General features: G+C 34.3%; 1 protein-coding gene across 3 annotated transcripts; it reads right to left on the bottom strand.

Annotated features, from left to right (window-relative positions):
* Positions 1–8185: 8185 nt before the first annotated feature.
* Positions 8186–15089, bottom strand: LOC112039011 (inactive protein kinase SELMODRAFT_444075). Of its 3 annotated transcripts, none has more exons than XM_065764603.1 (12): positions 14993–15089; positions 14096–14213; positions 13455–13597; positions 13127–13358; positions 12293–12447; positions 12118–12212; positions 10901–11943; positions 10493–10653; positions 10074–10150; positions 9844–9991; positions 9470–9619; positions 8186–8698 (listed from the first exon to the last, which is right to left on the bottom strand). In XM_065764603.1, exons 4-12 carry the CDS (start codon positions 13305–13307, stop codon positions 8456–8458), a joined length of 2253 nt encoding a protein of 750 aa, XP_065620675.1. In that variant the 5' UTR covers positions 13308–13358; positions 13455–13597; positions 14096–14213; positions 14993–15089; the 3' UTR covers positions 8186–8455. The 3 variants fall into 3 exon arrangements, with proteins under 3 accessions (XP_065620675.1, XP_023927621.2, XP_065620676.1); XM_024071853.2 differs by lacking the exon at positions 14993–15089 and adding an exon at positions 14584–14812; XM_065764604.1 differs by lacking the exon at positions 14096–14213 and having other exon boundaries at positions 14993–15085.
* Positions 15090–21565: the final 6476 nt, after the last annotated feature.

Below are 21565 nucleotides of genomic sequence, written 5' to 3' on the forward strand. Positions count from 1 at the left end.
GTGATTCCGTCAATCACCTGCCTCAAAGAATCATCCTTAAGTATTGAGTACTACTCTGCCTCGATTGTTACTTGTCCCACGTATTGAAGCAAATCCGAAATAGTTATATCATGACCTGCAAGTCATCTGCACAGACTGCACTGCACCGATGGATCTAATAATAATGATGCATGTGCCAATCAATGCACAGCCATATCACAAGTTTCTAGTTTCCTTCATGGAGTACTTGCATATATAGTGATCTTTGCCACTCCTATACGAGACAAAGATTCTTAGGTAGAATTACTTTGTTGTTTATATGTTAAATTCCCAAATTAAAGTCAACACTATAACTGTATTTACCGATGTAATACAAAGATCATTGATTTAACTAGTGTATTTACCGATGTAATACAAAGATCATTAATTTAACTAGCGGATGTCCTGCACGATGCGCAAGTATATTACAAGTTCATATAAAAAAAATTTATAAACAATCATCTTTATAGTTCATATATAATATTCATTAAGTAGTATTATTATATTTGAGAATTGAGTATATTACATGTCTAAGAAAGGAAATGTGAATTTTTACAACTGATATAATTTACTATACAGATAGATTGTTCAAATGAACTCATAAATATCTGATTATTTTGACTAATTTAATTGCATGTATTATAACATTTGTTTTTGTGTTTTGTTGATCAATATGAGGTCCAAGTGATAGCTCGCTAATACTAGTACACTGTGGTACTTGATGTATTTGATTCAAATTCCCTCCCCCCCCCCCCCCCCCACACTACTATTTGCTTACTTTTTTAATTCAAAAAATTCTATTGGTCAATCTAACCATATGTTTAAATTATGAGTTTCAAAGCTCAAATGTGTAGAGCTGTAGGAAATTGTAGTTTTAGGAATTGTTACATGATAGTGGTTAAACTGTTCAAGTTTCACTAGGATTGTATCGGTTGTAATTTTTCATTTTTGTTGTCTTCAATTTCTAAAGATGTGGAGTGTTTAATACCTTAGTGAGACATCATGATCCTTGTCACAACAAAATTAAGCTCCTCTGGATTTTTTTTTTTTTTTTTTTTTTTGGGGGGGTAATTTCACAATTAAGTTTCCAAAATTCTGTTTGTCCATTTTGCAATAATTGGACATCATCTCTAATTTAAATTGATAAGAAAATAATGATAATCATTGTTTGTTTAAATGTTGATGACATGACAAAATACAATTCACTCTTTCAAAATAGATAAGTAGAATTTTAAGAATTCTAAAGTATCTTTAATTCATCAAAACAATAAAGTCTCTCATTAGTAACTAAGAATCTCTCAAAGACAATTATTCCATTCGCTTGCGAAAATTACTCAATTGTTTTCTTTGACTACTATAATACTTTAGCTTCAAATCTTAACCATAGAAAGACCTATTATTTAGATTTGGGATATACAGAAACTTTATAATGAAAATACAAAGAATTGGTAACTGGAAACTTTGTGAAAGCTATTTAAGTTGTTTGGCTTTACATGTATATAATGTAACTTTTTAAAGGCATAATTTTTTTTTTTTTTATTTTTTTTATTTTTTTTTTTTTTTGAGGCTAGGTGCATTATGTTAGTCCCAATCCCAATTACGCACAGTACCTGTTTCTTTAGCTAGCTAATGTTTTATGGTGATTTTTTTTTTTTTTTCCTTGAGAATCCAGACCCCAAGGTCAAGTTTATTTCATAAGAATTCAATGATTACAGAGAGTGTCGAGCTACTAAGAAAGCTATTTCATTAGGAGAAGATTCAATCCACACCTGTAGCTCACCGCCAGAAACAGCCATATGTATATTAGTACCATTCAACATCCATTTAATACCATAATAGGTCAATGTCCCTTTCAAAAAAATAATAGGTCAATGTCCGCTAAACCAACAAAATGAAGTGGGATTTTTTAGAAAATACCCACAAAACCCAAACAATATTATTAGTTAGACAACATTTCAAACATATTGTATTTCTAACAATTCGACTTTAGAGGAGTCGATTTTACTGTTTATATTGCCTATATTTTGTGACACGTAGTTAAATAAATCGACTTCAGCGAAGTCTACATGTTTGTGTAGAATTCGACTCCACTGGAGTTGTTTTCTATGTATAGAAAACAACTCCAGTGGAGTCGAATTCTTTCAAACTAAATTCCTACTGAATGCTCGTGCCTTCTTCCCTTTCCTTTTTTTTCCCCAAAATGCTGCCTGGTTTCTCCACTTCCAAGCCCCAAAAACCCATGAAAAAATCAAATCCAAAACAAATCAAACCCAAGTTTCGTGTAGCCTTTTCCTCCACCGATCCGATCCGATCCGATTTTTTCGTGTAGCCTTTTCTTCGTTTGCTGGGTTGCGCCTGGGTTCGTCGTTTGCTCGTCGGCGTTGGGGTTCGTCGGGGTTTGGTCAGAACCGGCGCCTGGGCTCGTCGTTTGCTCGTCGGCGTTGGGGTTCGTCGGGGTTTGGTCAGAATCGGCGCCTGGGTTCGTCGTTTGCTCGTCGGTGTTGGGGTTCGTCGGGGTTTGGTCAGAATCGGCGCCTGGATTCGTCGTTTGCTCGTCGGGGTTTGGTCAGAATCGGCGCTGGGTTCGTCGGCGCTTGGGTTCTTCATTTGCTGGGTGTGCCGCAAATGTTTGTGTGGAGCATTTGTGTATTTCTATTTCTATACAAGGAAATCGACTCCAGTGGAGTCATTTTCTATGTATAGAAAACGACTCCAGTGGAGTCGATTTCTTTGTATAGAAAACGACTCCACTGGAGTCAATTTCTATGCACACAAATAGACTTCCCTGAAGTCGATTTATTTATCTATGTGGTGCAAAAATAGGCGATATGAACAGTAAAATCGACTCCTCTAAAGTCGAATTGTTAGAAATGCAATATGTTTGAAACGTTGCCTAACTAATAATATTGTTTGGGTTTTGTAGTTATTTTTCTAAAAAATCCAAATGAGGTGAACTGATTGTCATAGGTATAATATTCGTACCTGCAGTGACAAACAATTAGCCTTATTTCACGAGAAATTGGGATGAATTTGGGCCGTCAGGCCCAAGAGCTAGCCCCAAATGGCTCCCAAGTAGGACTTCAGTACTGGCCCATGAGCCTTGAGGCTGGACCCAGCAGAATGCACGCCCAGGTTGAACACCATTTTAATATTTGAAACTACCTCACCGGTCCTCAGGCTTCTAGTACACTCTTGACCGACCGGCCACGTCGCCTCACGACGAACTATATGACCGGAAGAACTCAACATGGTGCTCAAGGAGTCAAGGGAATCTTCTTTTTAGTCGGTCCATAGTTTATATAGGTTTCCTCCAAATGAAAATCAATTATGTTTTGTATAAATATTTATTACACTTCACCAATTATCAATCACATTAAATAATTTAATGCAATTTGATCATATCCCTTATTTACAACCTTAGACACATCACCTTAGAATACATCTCATCAACCAACCAAAGAAGGCAACCTTTGGCACACTCAAAAGCTTGATTTTTGGGGCATGATTCCCGCAAAAATCAACCCCATACTACCTTAAAAAATGCAATCAATCCTACTGACTAAGTTATGCCATGTCTGATCACCATTACTTTTAAAGTATGAGTTTAGAATTCTATTACTAATTTAACAATCAAAGCAACTTTAGTCAACCCCCAACTTGAATTGGCATAAGTTGCTAGAGTTTGCAATAAAGAAAAATCAATCAATAACTATAATCGATAAATGAAAAAATATATATATTCAAATTATTGGTCGTTCTAATTAATTCATTTACATTTATTCTTTCTGCTTTAAATTCCAACTTGAGTAAGGGTTATACTTGCAAATACCATTATTTTTCGTATAGAAATTTCCATAAATTTATAAATGCCATATAATGCAATTTAAATTGATCCATGTAATTGGTTCCCATACAAAACTCTCAATGGGTTCTAAAGAATGTGGTTTTTTACATGCATTAACCTATGTAAGAGGGTAGATACATGTATTAGATACATGTATCCGATACATGATAGATTTTCTCATTCTAAAAAAAGTTGTATCCTAAAACAATCAAAAAGCTTATTGATTTATTGAAAGAACTAATGCTTTTTAAAATAAATTGATAGTGGGGTAGGGCAGAGGTGGCGGTCGAACTATATTGGTCTGGCACCACAAAGTAATATCACTAGGGCCATACTATCACTTAAACCTCATAGAGAACTATTACTAATACTGGACAAAGAATTTGCAAATTGATAAAACCACAGACAAAAACCCAGCTGAAATAACTAATGGTTTCAACTTTAAACCCCAACAATACATATTTAGTCTTTAATGTTGAAGAACGCCTCTGTCCATCACCTGCCTCAAAGAATCAGCCATAAGTACTGTGGGTCGATTGTTACTTGTCCCACGCATTGAAGCAAATCCGAAATAGTTATATCATAACCTGCAAGTCATCTGCACCTATAGATCTAATAATGATGCATGTGTCAATCAATGCACAGCTACATCAGTCATCACACAAGTTTCATTCTTGGAGTATTTGCATAGTGAGATTTACCACCCCTATACGACACAAAGATTCTTAGGTAGAATTACTTTGATGTTTTATGTTAAATTCCCAAATTTAAGTAAAAAATATAATTGTATTTACCAATGTAATACATAGAGTTATTAATTCAACTAGTGGATGTCCTACCTGATGCGCAAATATATTACAAGTTCATCTAAAAATATTTTATAAACAATCATCTTTATAGTTCATATATAATTCTCATTAAGTAGTACTATTATATTTGAGAATTGAGTATACTATGTGTTTAAGAAAAGAAATGTGAATTTTCATGAGTGATATAATTTACTATACAAATAGATTGTTCAAATGAACTCACAAACGTTCTATCATTTTGACTAACTTAAATGCATGTATTATAACATTTGTTTTTGTGTTTTGTTAGTCAATATGAGGTTGAAGTGATAGCCCGCTAGTACTAGTATACTATGTGGGACATGATGCGTTCGATTCAAATTCCATCTCCCCCCTCTCCCACAAACAAAAGAAATAAAGTATTTTGGTCAATCTAACTATATTAGTTTCGAAACTCAAATGTATAAAGCTATAGGAAATTGCAGTTTTAGGAATTGTTACAAGATAGTAGTTAAATTTAAACCATTCAAGTTTCACTAGGATTGTATCTGTTGTAATTTTTCCTTTTTGTTGTCTTCAATTTCTAAAGATGTGCAATGTTTAATGCCTTGTGAGACATCATGATCTTTGTCGCAACAAAATTAAGCTTCTTGACATCATCTCTAATTTAAATTGATAGAAACTTATGATAATCAATGTTTGTTTAAATGTTGATAATGTGACAAAATACAATTCACTCCTTCAAAATAGATGATTAGAATTTTAATAATTATAGAGTATTTTTAATTCATCAAAACAAAAAAGTCTCTCATTAGTCATTAGTAACTAAAAATCTCTCAAGGACAATCATCCCATTCGCTTACGAAAATTACCCAGCTATTCCCTCTAACTACTAGACTTTTGCTTCAGGCTAAAAAGACCCATGGTTAAAAATTGGGATATGCGTTAACTTTGTAATGACAATATGAGGAACTTTTTTTTTAATAAACACTATACGAGGAATTGGTAACTAAAAACTTTGTAAAAACTCTTTTTAAGTTATATGGCATTACGTGTCTAGGTTGTAGCTTTTGAAGGCATAATTTGTTTTCGAGTTCTGTTAGTCCCAAACCCAATTACGCACATTGCCTGTTTCTTTAGCTAGTTAATGTTTTATAGCGATTAACACTTAGTATTATTTAACATCCATTTAATTATTTATCATGATAGGTCAACGTACACTAAACCATCAAATTAAAGTGAACTAATAGACATAGGTTTACTATTTGTACCAGCAGTGACAAACAATTAGCCTTACCGCACGAGAAATTGGGTTGATAGGTATGCCATTCGTACCAGGAGTGGGTTCAACAAGCCTATAATTGATTTGGGCCTGTTGGGCCCAAGAGCTAGCCCCAAATGGCTCCCAAGTAGGACTTCAGTACTGGCCCATGAGTCTTGAGGCTGGACCCAGCAGGATGCACGCCCAGGTTGAACACCATTATAATATTGGAGACTACCTCACCGGCGCTTGGGTAGTACCCTCTTGACTGACCGGCCACGTCACCTCACGACAACCATATGACCTATAGAATTGAACATGATGCTTTAGGGAATCTTCCCGTTAGTCAATCCATAGTCTATACAGGTTTTCTCAAAATGAGAGCAGCGTTGTTAAACTCCCTTCACATCAACATTTATTACTCTTCACCAACGGTTAATGACATTAAATGCAATCGAACATATTCCTTCTTTGCAACCTTAGACACATCACCTTGGACTACATCTCATCAACCAACCAAAGAAGGCAACAATTGGCACACTCCAAAGCTTGAAATTTGAGGCATGATTCCCGCCAAAATCAATCACATACTACCTTAAAAAATGCAATCAAACCCACTGACTATAGTATGCCATGTCTGATCACTTGACAGTTTAAATTTAGAATTCTATTACTAATTTAGCAATTAGAGCACCACGTAATTGTTTCCCACATAAGACTCTCAATGGGTTCTAAGAGAAGTGGTTATTTACATGTATACATTTCATGTAAGAGGGTAGATACATGTATCTGATACATGATAGATTTTCTCGTTCTAAGAAAAGCGGTGTCCAAAAACAATTAAAAAGCTTATTGATTTATTGAAAAAAACTAATGTTTTTTTTAGTAAATTGATAGTGGGGTAGGGCAGAGGTGGGTCTCGAACAATATTGGTGTGGCACCACAAAGTATATCACTAATGCCATACATACTATTCCTAAGGGACAAAGAATTTGCAAATTGATAAAGCCACTGACAGAAAACCCAGCTGAAATAACTAATGGTTTCAACTTTCAACCCCAACAGTATATAATGTTGAAGAAAGCCTCGGTCCATCACCTGCCTCAAAGAATCATCCATAACCATAAGTACTACTCTCTGTCTCGACGATGGTTACTTGTCCCACGTATTGAAGTAAATTTGGAACAGTTGATATCATGCTCTGCACGTTATCTAATAATGATGATGCATGTGCCAATCAATGCACAGCCAGATCACAGATGTTCTTTCATGGAGTATTTGCATACTGATATTTGCTACCCTTATACGAGACAATAAGATCAGTTTTATTTTCTCCAAGTCACCCACAAGCAGGAAAAGACTTGCATCAAGATTTAGATCGTGGCCTAGCCAGCTAAACTATCTGCTTCCACAGTTCTTCTCAAGGAAAAGTTTCTTATTCGTTGGTGTTACTTAGATGTTAACCATAAATGTAATACAAAAAGAGTTGTTGATTCATCTAGCGGCTGTTTTATAAGCAATCATCTTTATAGTTCATTATATAATACTCATTAAGTAGTACCATTATATCTTAAAATTGATTATACTAGACGTCCAAAGAAAGGAAATGTGAATTATTATGATTAATATAATTTACTATACGACTTTTTTTTTTATATACAAAATAAAAATTATATTCTAGCATAATCTAAGTGTATATGTGTATGAAACTCCCTCCTAGAGACTTGGATTTCGACCCTTACCCCCCACACCCTACAAGTACTTATACTTGTAGAGTGACCATTACACCAAAAGTGTGCAGTAATTTACTATACAAATATAATTTACTATACAAAAAGACTGTTTGAATGAACTCATAAATATTTAATTGATAACATTTATTTTTGTATTCTATTGGCTAATATGAGGTTCGAGTGATAACACAATAGTACTAGTACACTCTGTAGGGGTTGTTATTGGGTAGTCCCTCCCTCTCACATAGAGATAGATCTCACCCACCAATGATCTACCTCTATGTGAGAGAGAGGAAGTATACTCCGAGCTACCCAATAATTTTCCCACTTTGTGGTACCTGTGTCTGATTCAAACTCCATCTCCCCCATCCGTCACTATTTACCTACTAAAGAAAGGGAGTATATTGGTCAATTTAACCATATGAATTATGATTGAACTTCATTGAAAAACCCAAGATATAACACCCAGAGAACTGTCTAATTTTATCCAACATGAAAACATGAGAGAGAGAGAGAGAGAGAGAGAGAGAGAGAGAGCATATTCCTGAGAGCTGCTATCTTGACATTTAACTAAAAACGTATTTCACTGAAGATATGGCCATGATATTAGCATGGCCATTTTGGTGTTTTAACTTCCCTTCATTTCCCAAAGAATTACAAAACCTTGCTATTTCCTACTACCCTTCCTACTGTACAGAAGCAAAATCTAGATGTCATTGGACAAAAATATACGAGTGGGAGAAGAAAATACAAAAAGGGCAAGTACATGTTTAGCATACTAAGCATGTAATTTTAAATGGGTGAGACTTTTTTACAAATCATCAGCACATGAAGTCCTCCTTGCCTTGTCCCTTTCCCAATAAGATTGCCTTGAATTTTCAAGAGACAGCTTCCCACTAAACCCTTCAATTGCCTCATTTAATAGGGGACCACTGTAATGTTGTTGCTGCTGCTGCTCTGCCCAAATCCGACTACTCCTGCTTCCCACATCATACCCAGGTGTTGAAATGTAATTTGGATCCATGACCATATCACCTTCTAGTATGCGGAGCACCTTCACCAGAACATGGGTAAGCAAAAGCAGGTCCAAATGTCAGTGACAATTGACTAATTACCCAAGTATGTTGTGCAAAAAAAGAAAAAGAATGTGATGTGCAAGATCAAATAAGCCCATAGGCACAACTATTTTCACAAATTTCTTCACAACCTCTGAGGAGGCAAGTTGTCAATGACAAACAATACATTGGTGTTAGTAGTGAAAAAGGTGTAAATCATGCAAGATATTAAGAGCAGGTTTCAACCATTCCACAGTAAAACTGATCCCCAAACCCATGAATCCTATTTGTAAGGTTTAGAACCCCTTTCCCATCATAAGACTAAACAAAAAAAAAAAAAAAACAAAACAAAACAAAAACAAAAAAATTTCCAGAAACAGGCTCCCATTAATCTACATTCAATGGAAGCGTTTGCATTTTGGGATTTTGTTTTTTTCCTCAATTAAACATCTTCAGGAAAATGTCTCACATATTTCCACTTTGTCTCCTAAGTCCCATACTACAGCAATCTAGCATTATCCTTTCTACTCTTATGTCCAGTAGTTTACCAAAATGGTAATAAAGACTTGAGGAATTCAAAAATACCTGCAGAGAACAGAAATTTTCCATACTATCATACTGGCCCTCAGAATTTTACTGGAGTTTTCTAACCTTTCCTACTGATGTATAAATTAAAATCCCCGATTTATTTAGTGCTTTGTAAGACATCTTAATTATTGTAGAGTGTCCTGTAAGAAGAGAAATTATTATTCTTTTAATTTTCCCCTAACCTGTGACATGCGAGGCCTGGAATGAGGATCCCGTTGTATGCATAAGGATGCAGCGTTCAGCATGCAAAAGACCTCTTGTTCTGAATAGTGATTCCCTAACTGTGGATCAACCAGTTCCTCAATGGCACAATCTTCCAATAACGGGCGTGCCTGCTCCAGATCAAAAAGGCACATGTAAATCAAGAAAACTAAAGAACCTACACTAGGAGGAAACAACAAAAGCTACTATAACTTGTTTTGCTTTTCTGTTGATTTTGTCAAGATTTTGTCATGTTTCTGATCAGCATCATTTATTTCATAGAGTACTGAATATGTTCTCAATACCAAACATTAATAGGCCTTCAGATGTATAATTAGAGTCTAATAAGTCATACCCATTCAGTGAGACACTGCTGGCCCTTGGGCCGGTTAAGGTCCACTGCTTTTCTTCCTGTAACAAGCTCCACCAGTACAACCCCAAAGGAGTAAACATCAGCTTTTTCTGTGATTTGGCCACTTTGAGCATATTCTGGAGCCAAATATCTACAGCACAGCCCAAAGGCTAATCAGATTCTGTAATGTCATGGGGAAAGCAGACCATAATAACAAAAGCTGTCATACTTACCCAAACGTTCCAATTACTCTTGTGTCCACACCCATATCTCCATCAGGCTGCCACCTTGCTAGGCCAAAATCACCAACCTTGGAAAACAAATATTGAATCAAGATCACAACACTAGATACATTCTCTACACACCATAAGTGAAATAACAAATTCATCATGCACTTTGAAAAACAGATACAGATTCATCTCAATATCCAGAGGATCGATAAAATTTGGAAAACTTGTAATATCCACATACTATGCTGCAATATAATTATCTAGAAAAATTAACATTCAGACCATTTTACTTTTGAAAAATGAGGATCAAGAAAAGAGGCCCTGATTAATATCAATGAAGGCTGCAACAATGAAGCCATCATAATTAACTTGGACATTTGAATTTTTCCAGTTTAGGTAGGATTTATAAGAAATTGCCATACCAGTGGTTCAAAATCATGGGTGATGAGGATGTTGTTTGGCCGCATGTCACGGTGTACAATGCAACCCACTCTGCATTCTTCATGAAGATACCGAAGCCCCCGTGCAGCTCCCACGGCAATCTTTTGACGTGCAGCCCATTCTAATGGCTCCTGATGTCGTCCTAAAACAGACCAAAATTCTTGGTGAGCTCACAACCAGAGTTTCTACCCAGAATATTAGCATCTCAATTTAATTTCAATCAATATATTTAAAAGGAATGACAAGGATGATGATCAGTGAGGACACTGTCAATGTAAAAGTAAGCGTGAGTAAAAGTCTCTTCACTGTTGTCTAAGTACGGAAATAATCAATAACTGAAATAGCATAAACAGGATTTATGTTGCCAATCCCAATTCCAAACAAATTACCATATAGATGAGAATCCAGTGACCCATTGCATATATATTCATAAACCAGCAACCTTCGTCTGTCCTCAATACAGAACCCAATCAGCATAACAACATTTCGGTGCTGAGCACAACTCAAAACTTCTACTTCCGAGCAAAACTCAACATCCCCCTGGGAACTAGCCAATTTGTGTTGCTTGACAGCAACTACCTGACCATCTGGTAGAACACCTCTGTGAACAGATCCAAACCCTCCTTCAGCCAAGAAATTGGCTTTTGAAAATCCACCAGTAGCAAGGTCCAATTCAGCATAGCTAAACCACCTTGGAGGTTTTCCAAAGACAGGTGCCTTGTGTTGACAGATTGAACATAATGGAGGGGGGCCAGGAGGTGCATTTCTCGATAGTGAAACTGCTTCTCTAACATTTCCATTGAAGTCCATATCAGTTCTGTAGTGCTGCATTCCAATTCCAGCTTCTCCATCATGTTTTGAGTACTTCTCTACCAAAGTTTTGGACGTTAATGCTTGAGGCTTACGAAAAGGTCTCTGTGAGCTTCCATCCACATCTTGTGAGGACTGAAAATTAGAAGTTATAAATTCACCCATCCATGGTTGGAACCTCAAACTTCTTGAAGATGAAGATAAGTGCTCACTGTCTGCATCGGAACTAGTATTATCAGGATCCTCATTCTCTTCAATGACTAATGAATCATCTTTCTTAAGATCCCCATTCATCTTTGAGATGAAAAAAGGTGAAGTTCCTGGATCTGAGCTTGAAACTGATGAAGTTCCAGCTTCAGTGGCTGTAAATGGTGTCCCTAGCTCTGGACTACTAGTTGGAGTCACTACTGGCCCTTGAATAGAACTTAAAGAATCATTCTTCTTTTTCGGATTCTTTTCAGATTCTTTGTCTATCTCTGAGGGTAATGGGCAGGCTACTTCAGAATGCTTCTTAGATGAACCAACCAAATTCAAGCGGAGAACTTTTGGCTGGGAATGCTTCATAACAACAATGTTGCACTGCAACTCTTCCATACATCGTTTTTCCTCGTGTTTGAGCTGTCTGTAGAAAAGGTTAGTAAGATGATCAAAACATGTATAACATTAAAAGACAAAAACATGATTTCTAGATCAAGAAATTAAAAAATAGGAACTTGACAAGGCATCATGTCCCTGCAGAACCTTAAACATACACTTTGCATTTGAAAGTAGATAAGAAAACGAAATGAAGTATTACTTGTCTAGTACAACCCAACTAGCTTGAGCTCTCTTGGCCTCTGCAGCCACTGCACCACAAGGTGATCCAGAAACAATTTTTATCTTGACATTTATCTGCAAATCAGAACCAGAATGAGAAGCAGATGAAACACAAACAGAGATTGCACATATAAGAAAATATATAAGACAATTACCTTATTTGGATCATAAACATCATGTAGTTGAAGGATCATTTGGGAGCAAGTATCTGTAATCTCACATTTCTGCTCTGAACTTGATCCTGAATGAGACTTCCGGTGACCACTGGCACAGTCACCAGCAAATCTTGGGAAAACCCAAAGTTTTCTTCCTGAAGAATTGTTACAAAACTAAATGTCAGTTGCATTAATCTACAAGTCAGCAAAATCGGAGGTGGAAAAGGAGTCACGGGAGCTTTTGTTTTTTTGGATAATTTGATAGTTGAGGGAGGAGAGTTTTGAAACCTGGATCTCTCTCTATTGGAAACACCTAGAGGTGCCAATTGAGCAAAATGGCTCTTGGTGAGTCACAGGACTTTTAAAGCTTAAAAATCAGGACTTCATCGTGCTAATGGTCTTTTAAAATTTTAAGGTTTCAACCAAACACAATGAATGACACGGTTGTAAAATATTTATATTTACAAAAACCAGAAATATTACAATTTAGAAGACCCAGGGTTCGCATGCTTGTCTTAAATTCAATTAAAGACTGGGCTAGCATATCAATCCAGCCCCAACAACCCAAGAAAAAGATCAAGTGCATTCCTTATCATTACAGATGATACATTCAATCAATACTATCTCAACTGTTAGTGATCAAACTGTAGCAATATTGACATAAGGCAAAATTAACATAACAATTAACCTCCTCAGAGAATTAGACACAGAAGGGATTAAAAGAAAGTGATCAATGTTGAAAAGGTATCATTAACTTGTATATCACTACCAGTTAATTAATATTTGAGCAGTAAAGGAGAAAAAATCAACATGGGACAAGGAAAAAAAAAATACCTGAACCTTGTGAAGGAACAACCACAAGCAATGTAATGCAATCCCCAGGTTGAACAACATGGGTCAAGGCCCACACCAGAGCAGTCTTGGGAATTTCCTTCGATGCCTTAACAGCAACGACAACCTTCTCAGCATCATCAGAGCCTTTCTCCTGCTTCCCTCGCTTCTGTTCTTGACTCATGGGAGCACCCACAACTTCAAACCAAAAGCTCCTTCTTCAACAGATTCAATTCTAGAAACCCATGAAACCCAATTCAAGTTAGAGGCTAAAACACATGCCTAAAGACACACCCAATCAAATACACTTGCATTATTACTAGGCCCCCACCTTGTTCGACTCCAGGACATGTACAACCGACATGCTCACAATTCCATTCATCACTAGCATAGCAGGCCCAACAATGACAAGACCCTTTTCACCAATTCACTCAAAAATACACCCTCTTCTTGAAAGCAAGCCCCTCACTTTTCCTGTTTTGAAAAACCCAGGGTGAATATTCTCAATATTTGCAAGGTGCAACAACTTTATTTGTTCTACTAACCCATGATTTGGCTCAAAAGGCAAGACATACATCTATCTATCTTAGTTTCAATTTTCAATACATGACTAGAGAGAATCCCCAACCACTGTTATGCCAGCACTAACAAAATTGCAAAACGACACAAAAACAAAAAGTAGACCCTCACTACGAAACTTCAAATCAAATGGGTCAAAGCTGTGGAAAACAAGCAGGTTTCAGAATGGTAAAAAAGTGAATCAGTCATTAAAAAAAAAATTGGATCCAACCCAGATGTTTTTTTTTCTTCTTGTTGTTGTATACTTGTATGTATTTGTTATTAATTTTACCATATCCCCAGAAAAAGAAACTGAGGCAAAGATTCCACGACCAAATATAGTATAACTCAGACTATAAGAAACCAAAAAACAATCAAATCATTGAGATGATGAGGGTTAAAAAGGAACCGTACACAGGTTTTTTTGTTCTGTATAGTTGTTTATGACAGTGAATCTCTGCTCCAATCAAAGTTTGTAAAGCTTTATAGCCAGTTAGCTCAATCAACCTCAAATAAAAACAGAGCTAGTACCCTGCACAACATCCAGATTCAAATCAGGTCAGCACTAAGCACCAACCAACTACAAAATCAACTCTGTTTCGTTGCTCAGAAAAACTGTAGGAAATTACAGAAGCAGAATTTAAATTAAAAAAAAAAAAAATATATAAATTTATAAAAAATAAAAAATAAAAAAAAAACCAAAAAAAAAAAAGGAAAAGCAAGGTATAGATTGAAGAAGAAGAAGAAGAGCATTTACAGCAATCAATTTGATTCACGTGAAATCGCAAAAAAACAAAAAAACAAAAAATATACTTATCTCTATAACAATATGCTTTTTTTTTCAAAACTATTTAAAACAACAACAATATCAACAAAGTGAGAGAGAGAGAGATGAGAGATACTATTTCTTGTTCTTGTTGTTCTTGTTCTTGTTGACGATTCAAATCAGAGCAGAGCAGAAAGTCAATAATAAAAAAAAAACGAACAGAGGAAATGGGATTTCGAAAGCTAAAAAAGAAGATCAAAATAGAGAGCGCCAACAGGCTGAAACAGATTTTCTTCGGTCTTTCAACCCACGAAAATTTACAGCGCTAGAGAGTAGAGAGAGAAAAAGAATAACGAGTGCGTAGTGTAGTGGGTTGTTTTGTATAAATGTTCGTATGAGAGTGAAATGGAGCGATAACTAGTGTTTTAGTTTTTACCGTAAAAATAAATTCAAAAAAAAAAAGAGTGTATACAGAAGAATGCATTAATGCAATGCAAGTGGTGGTACAGTTTATGTATTAATTACAGCTACAAACATACGTTTACCTCTTTCTCTTTCTCTTTCTCTTTCTCTGTCTATCTATCTCTGTCTGTGTGTGCTACAGAGACTAGAGAGAGACTCGAGGATTGTTTTGCGGTTTCCTTTGCTGCTGGCTGTAAATGCTACTGCTAGCTTTGGATATCGCCGTCGACTATTCAAGTACACAAATGCCCTTCTTTTTCCGCTTTTATTACTATATACTAGAGAAAGCTTCTTCTTTTTTCTTTTTTTTTAATATCTAATAATAAAATAAATAACTACCACCGTCGCACTCACACACTCTTGCTTTCATGATTTTTCTTTCTTTTTTTATTTAATAAAATCAAGTCATGCAGTTTTTTTTTTTTTTTAAATAATTTTGGCCAAGTTGTATGGAGAATTTTTTTATAATTTTTCTCATACTTGCTTATGTAATTTGCCACTCTGTTTGAAATTTGCATAAGTGAGTACCTATGTAAATGATGATACTATAATTGTAATTTTCTTTTCACTAGTTAGAAATATTACTAAATAAATACCACATTCCTATTTCAGAGAAGAAAGTATCTTCTTTGCCAAACGTATAAGGCATGATGAGTCTTGTATATCCTAATCGCATATAAAATATTTGTTTTCTTCCGAGACTTTCGTGTTTCACCATATACTCAAGGTATTGAGAGGTACCATCTAGCATAAATATTTTATATCTTTTTTTGTGCTCTACTTTATATTTCACTAATTATAATTTATTTTTTGTTTATTTTTTTTTAAACTTTAGCTAATTTATAAGGAAATTCAAACAAATGTGTGGTAAGTTTTGATTGGTGTAACACAAAAAGTGATACAAAAGATTTGTATTAAACTCAACTCACTTGGTGGTTACAAATGCAACTTCACACCTTAACAAATTGTTTTTAAAAATGTCATAACAAATTAATAATGTTCCAAGGTATAATTTAAGAAAGATTACATATTTAATTATGACTCTAATGCATATTCCATTAAAAATTCATGCATATTTTTTTTAAATGATAAAACGTACATTCCCTTACTTAAAATATTGTATACAGAAATAATATTAATTAATACAATATAAATAATGTTATCTTTTTAACAATTAAATCTATTTATGTCTCTCTCAAAAAAAAAATCTATTTATGTGATTCATTGGTAAATAAAACTATATAATTAAATTCAATTAGAAAATCTAACATATATATTCTAAAAAATTGTACCTACTTAAAAAAAAAAAAAAAAAGACTTATGAATATAATTTACGTCCGTAACACAAATTCAAGATGTTTATATTTGTATTTGTTTTTTTAATGTTGCGTAAGTTGACTATATAAGTCTGAATTGCTAGAAATAGTTTGCAAGTTCATGCACATTGATTTGTGTGCTTAAAGGCTAAAGCATGATCACTAGTATATATTTTTTTTGATAAGTAATCGCTAGTATATTTATATACAATTTAACTTTACAAGTTAATATATAACCATTGTTGACTCAGCTACTATAGTACCATATTTTGCAATTATAATCTAATTTCAAAAGATCACCAACTTGCCCAAGTTCCTATTGTTGTCTATAAATTTGGTGCATTTAAAAAAAATTATATCTTTTTTACTTTAGCAATTTGAACTTCACCAGTTTATGTCTTTTAAATATAGTCATTTTTATTTTTAACCATTTAATAATGATTTATATTGTCAAATCAAAAGATGAAACCATCAAATTGTATTCTCTTTATAATAGCATGATAGATTCTGATATTTTATTTTTAAATGTTTACCAAAGACCTTTTGAAAAGTTTAGTAATCAACCACCAAAATTGATCAATTTTATAACTAGTAAAAAAAAATGTATCTAGTTAAAAAAAAAAAAGTATAAAAACAAATAATGAAAAATTGTACATCATCAAGTATCAACTTCAAAAGTTACATCCATAAAGAATTCTAAAGAAACTCAACCAAAAGTAACAAAAATGATTTCACTGACAACCAGGTAAAAAGCGTAGGTAAGAACTTAATATTGTTATTACTTTTCAAGGGCAGCTGGTTTACCCCGCTTGCCTCAGAACACGGCGTCGTTTAAGAAGGGTGAGTTTTCGAGATTTGAAAATTTTTGTGTGCGCGGTCTTTGGGAGAAAAAGGTTAAGTTTGGATTATGGCCTCTTTGTCCTAAATGCAACATAGTCGGCGCGGCAAAATCCACAGCCTTGGTTTTCAAAGGATAAAGGGTAAAATGCTTGTGGGACCCACAAAATTTATTTTCATTTTAAAAAAATTCAAATTAAAGGTTGATTAAATTTAAAGGGCAAAGTTAAGAGAATCTACTATATCTATGAGGGCACGGGGTATCTTTTGTTTAGTTTGAGTGATTAATGCCCTAGAATAATTTTTGAATTTTGAGTGGTAGTACTAGTTAGTAACTAACATTAACCAATTTTTTATTCCATCAAAAAAAAAACATTAACCAATTTTCAACAAAACACCACTTTTTATTATAACCCATTTTCAAAGTCATGTCAATAGTGGTATAAAAAAATCAGAAAAATGTTATTTGATTTATTGCTTTTGCTGCAAGGTGGGTAATATCTAAGAATTTTTCATAATAAAGTAGTTTTGTTTCATTTGATTTTTTATTTTTATTTTTAAGAAATTATGGGAAATAAATTTCAACCATTTTTGTTATCAAAAATCACTAAAAATGAAAGTAATTAACTTTTTGGGTGTTTAACAATACAATCTAGACAAACAGGGATGGATCTACATGAGCAAGAACTAAATTTATAGAATTGAAATGAATGAATCAAAAGTTACAAAGTTGAATTGAATTTTTAAGCAAACTTAGAGGGTGTAATCTTTAATTTAGCCTCTCTTTTTTTGCTAAAGGGGGGCTTTGTTAGTTAATGATATGAGTTCAAATCAACCAAATAGTGTTGGAAAATGAAATGGGATCAAAATATTCTAAGATTCTGTATATTAAATATTTATTTACACATTGATTCTCAACAATTACCTTAAATTTCAAAATGGTCTCTAACCTTTCAAATGTTTCACTTTAATCCTCACACTTTTGATTGTGTATGAAAAAGTCCCCTACCATTAACAAGTGGATGGAAAAGTACGATGTAACAAAAACATTAAAATCGAGTACTTTCCCAATTCATCTTTCTTAGATGCTCCATCACCAAATTTAGGAAGTTTTGCATGGAAAAGTATAGTGGCAACCAAATCTGTCTTGGACAGTGGATTGAGATGGCAAGTAGGAACCGAAAATAAAATTCGAATTTGGCAAGACCGATGGCTTCCTACCCCACCATCATTCAAGGTGGTAACCCCGTGCTCCACAATGTCAACAATGGCCACAATGGATAACCTCATTGATCCAACTACAAGATCATGAACTAACATTAACCAATTTTTTATTCCATCAAAAAAAAAAAAAAAAAAAAACATTAACCAATTTTCAACAAAACACCACTTTTTATTATAACCCATTTTCAAAGTCATGTCAATAGTTGTAGAAAAAAGTCAGAAAAATGTTATTTGATTTATTGCTTTTGCTGCAAGGTGGGTAATATCTAAGAATTTTTCATAATAAAGTAGTTTTGTTTCATTTGATTTTTTATTTTTATTTTTAAGAAATCATGGGAAATAAATTTCAACCATTTTTGTTATAAAAAATCACTGAAAATGAAAGTGATTAACTTTTGGGTGTTTAACAATACAATCTAGACAAACAGGAATGGATGTACGTGAACAAAAATTGTCCAAGGATGGATCTACATGAACAAGAACTAAATTTATAGAATTGAAATGAATGAATCGAAAGTTACAAAATTGAATTGAATTTTTAAGCAAACTTAAAGGGTATAATCTTTAATTTAGCCTCTCTCTTTTTTTGCTAGAGGGGGGCTTTGTTAGTTAATGATATGAGTACAAATCAACCAAATAGTGTTGGCAAATGAAATGGGATCGAAATATTCTAAGATTCTATATATTAAATATTTATTTACACATTTGATTCTTGACAATTACCTTAAGTTTTAAAATGGTCTCTAACCTTTCAAATGTTTCACTTTAATCCTTACACTTTTGATTGTGTATGAAAAAGTCCCCTACCATCAACAAGTGGATGGAAAAGTACGATGTAACAAAAACATTAAAATCAAGTACTTTCTCAACACATATTTCTTAGATGCTCCATCACCAAATTCAGGGAGTTTTGCATGGAAAAGTATAGTGGCAGTCAGATCTATCTTGGACAGTGGATTGAGATGGCGAATAGAAACCGGAAATAAAATTCGAATTTGGCAAGATCGATGGCTTCCAACCCCACCATCATTCAAGGTGGTAACCCTGTGCTCCACAATGTCAACAATGGCCACAGTGGATAACCTCATTGATCCAACTACAAGATTATGGCAAGTATCCATGATTGATCATGTATTCCTCCCACATGAAGCTGAGGTTATTAAATCCATCCCATTGAGCAATAGAGTGGTGCAACTGCAAGACATCCAAACTTGGGCATACACAAACACAGGTGAATATTCGGTAAAAAATGCATATAAGATAATCCAAACTCAACAACTGAGATCTTGTCATGGCCAATCATCCAATTACTCATAGTGCAATAAAATTTGGAAAGTGATTTGGGCGGCCAAGGTATGTAATAAAATCAAAACTTTCATTTGGAGAGTTTGTAGAGATATACTGCCTACTAAAGCAAATCTAGCTAGAAGAAAATTTTTGTTTGATGCTAGATATGAATGTTGCGAGGATGGGGTGGAGCCAACAGACCATATCCTATTAAGTTGTACATATTCTGACAAGGTTTGAAAGTCCACATGCTTAAGGGAGATCATGTCTCATTGCACAAATCTTTGGCTGATCAAATTATGCAAAGGAAAAATGACCCAAAGATTGCAATATTTTTCACAACCAGCTGAATGATTTGGAGTAAGCGGAATGAGGCTTGCTACGATACTCCACGTCTTGACCCCCCTTTTCTAGCCAGGTTTGCTGCATCCCATGCTTTAGAGTATTTGGAAGCTAATTATGGAAGCTCGTCTTGAGTAATTGTAAGATAGTCTTGTTTTTTCTTTGGCATTCCTTGGTGTAACTTTGCATACAGTCGCTATTTTTTGATAGGTGAAGAGAAAGCCTTGTAGCTAGTACAGTTTTTTTCTTTGGCATTCCTTGATGTTGCCTTGCTTTTGTATGAATTTATTCTTTCTTTGAATAAAATTCTGCTGTTTATTCTCAAAAAAAATAATAATACTATTATTGACGTGGAGCCCATATGGAAGAATATAGACGACGAAAAAAAAAAACGCATGCTACACATGAATTTTAAGATTTTTATTTATTTTTATCCAAAATATCTAGCCCAAAGATTGATTTTCTCTGATGAAGGAACAATCATCTCTCAAACGACATCGTATTCAATATCCTAGCTAGAGTATTGTAAGATTTAGGGGCGTTTGCAAATTTTGGTACCTTTCCATCTCCATGCCTCAGTTTCATTTCCACCCACCTTAAACTCAATAACTACCATAGTAGTCGGCTCTTATACTTTGACAACTTTTGTTTCTTTTAACCAACAAGTCTATAGATCACCTGCGAACACATATGTTTGATAGGATTTGTAAATTTGATGTTCCATTATTCTTTTCTCTAATAGTGGGTTCTTACAATGGTATACTTTGTATTGTAATGGGCATGCTTGTAATTATGTATTTCTGTAGAACCCTAGCATTGGGAAATTTTAGGATGGTGGAGGACACTCCCTCAACCCCAACAATATTCCTACCAACAAAGTTGGTAGAAAATTTTTTGATTCATGTCGAGCCTATCAAATTGTGTATCCGTCTCAGATTGAGATGCACAAATTAAGTTTTGGTTCATAGAGAACACTTCAATGATCGTTAATGTCAATATTTTTGGGTAGGGATTTAAAATGAAAAATCTCTTAATTGGTTGTGTTTTCGTTTCACTGTTGATGATTTCCTCTCTTGCTGTTTTTTTTTCCCTGCTACTTGGGCTCCATGTTAGTATCAGTGCTTATTTTAGTATGTTCGTTTGACACGCATTTAAAAGTATAAGAAATAAATTGTAATATTTGAATGGTTAAAACCCGTTTTGAAATATAAAATAAAAATTGAGAACTAAATGTGTGAGTACGTATCTTTTATAAGAGTACAATGAACTGAATGAAGTATATACTATGGGGCATAGACCCGTAGCTATATGCATATATGGGTATAAAAAATTGTCCTAGGACTAGGTATATTGAATGAACTACGTTTGAAGTTACTTTTGTGTCTTTTACAATAGTGCAATGAGGAACTAAGGTCTAAGATGGAGGCATAGACTCATAGCCATATGCATGGGGTTACTATCACTGGCCGAAAAAACAGAATATGCCATAAAATAATTGAATAACTCCAACAATTTTGCACGATATAAGAAATTATTTATGTTTTTACCTTAAATTAGTTATATATATTATATGGATACTTCTAATATAACTACGACAGACCAATTCTTTTTTCGGAGAAAGGACAGACCAATTCATTTAGTAATAAAAAG

This window comes from Quercus suber, unplaced genomic scaffold (assembly GCF_002906115.3).
Source record: "Quercus suber isolate HL8 unplaced genomic scaffold, Cork oak 2.0 scaffold_571, whole genome shotgun sequence".
NCBI lineage: Eukaryota > Viridiplantae > Streptophyta > Magnoliopsida > Fagales > Fagaceae > Quercus > Quercus suber.

What these genes read in the sequence shown, in the direction of transcription:
- LOC112039011 (XM_065764603.1), bottom strand. Translation starts at nt 13,307, where the DNA reads ATGAGTCAAGAACAGAAGCGAGGGAAGCAGGAGAAAGGCTCTGATGAT. An exon ending in TGTTCCTTCACAAGGTTCAG is followed by an intron (nt 12,448 to 13,126) that starts GTATTTTTTTTT and finishes ACAATTCTTCAG; the next exon opens with GAAGAAAACTTTGGGTTTTC. An exon ending in AGAGTAATTGGAACGTTTGG is followed by an intron (nt 9,992 to 10,073) that starts GTAAGTATGACA and finishes GCTGTGCTGTAG; the next exon opens with ATATTTGGCTCCAGAATATG.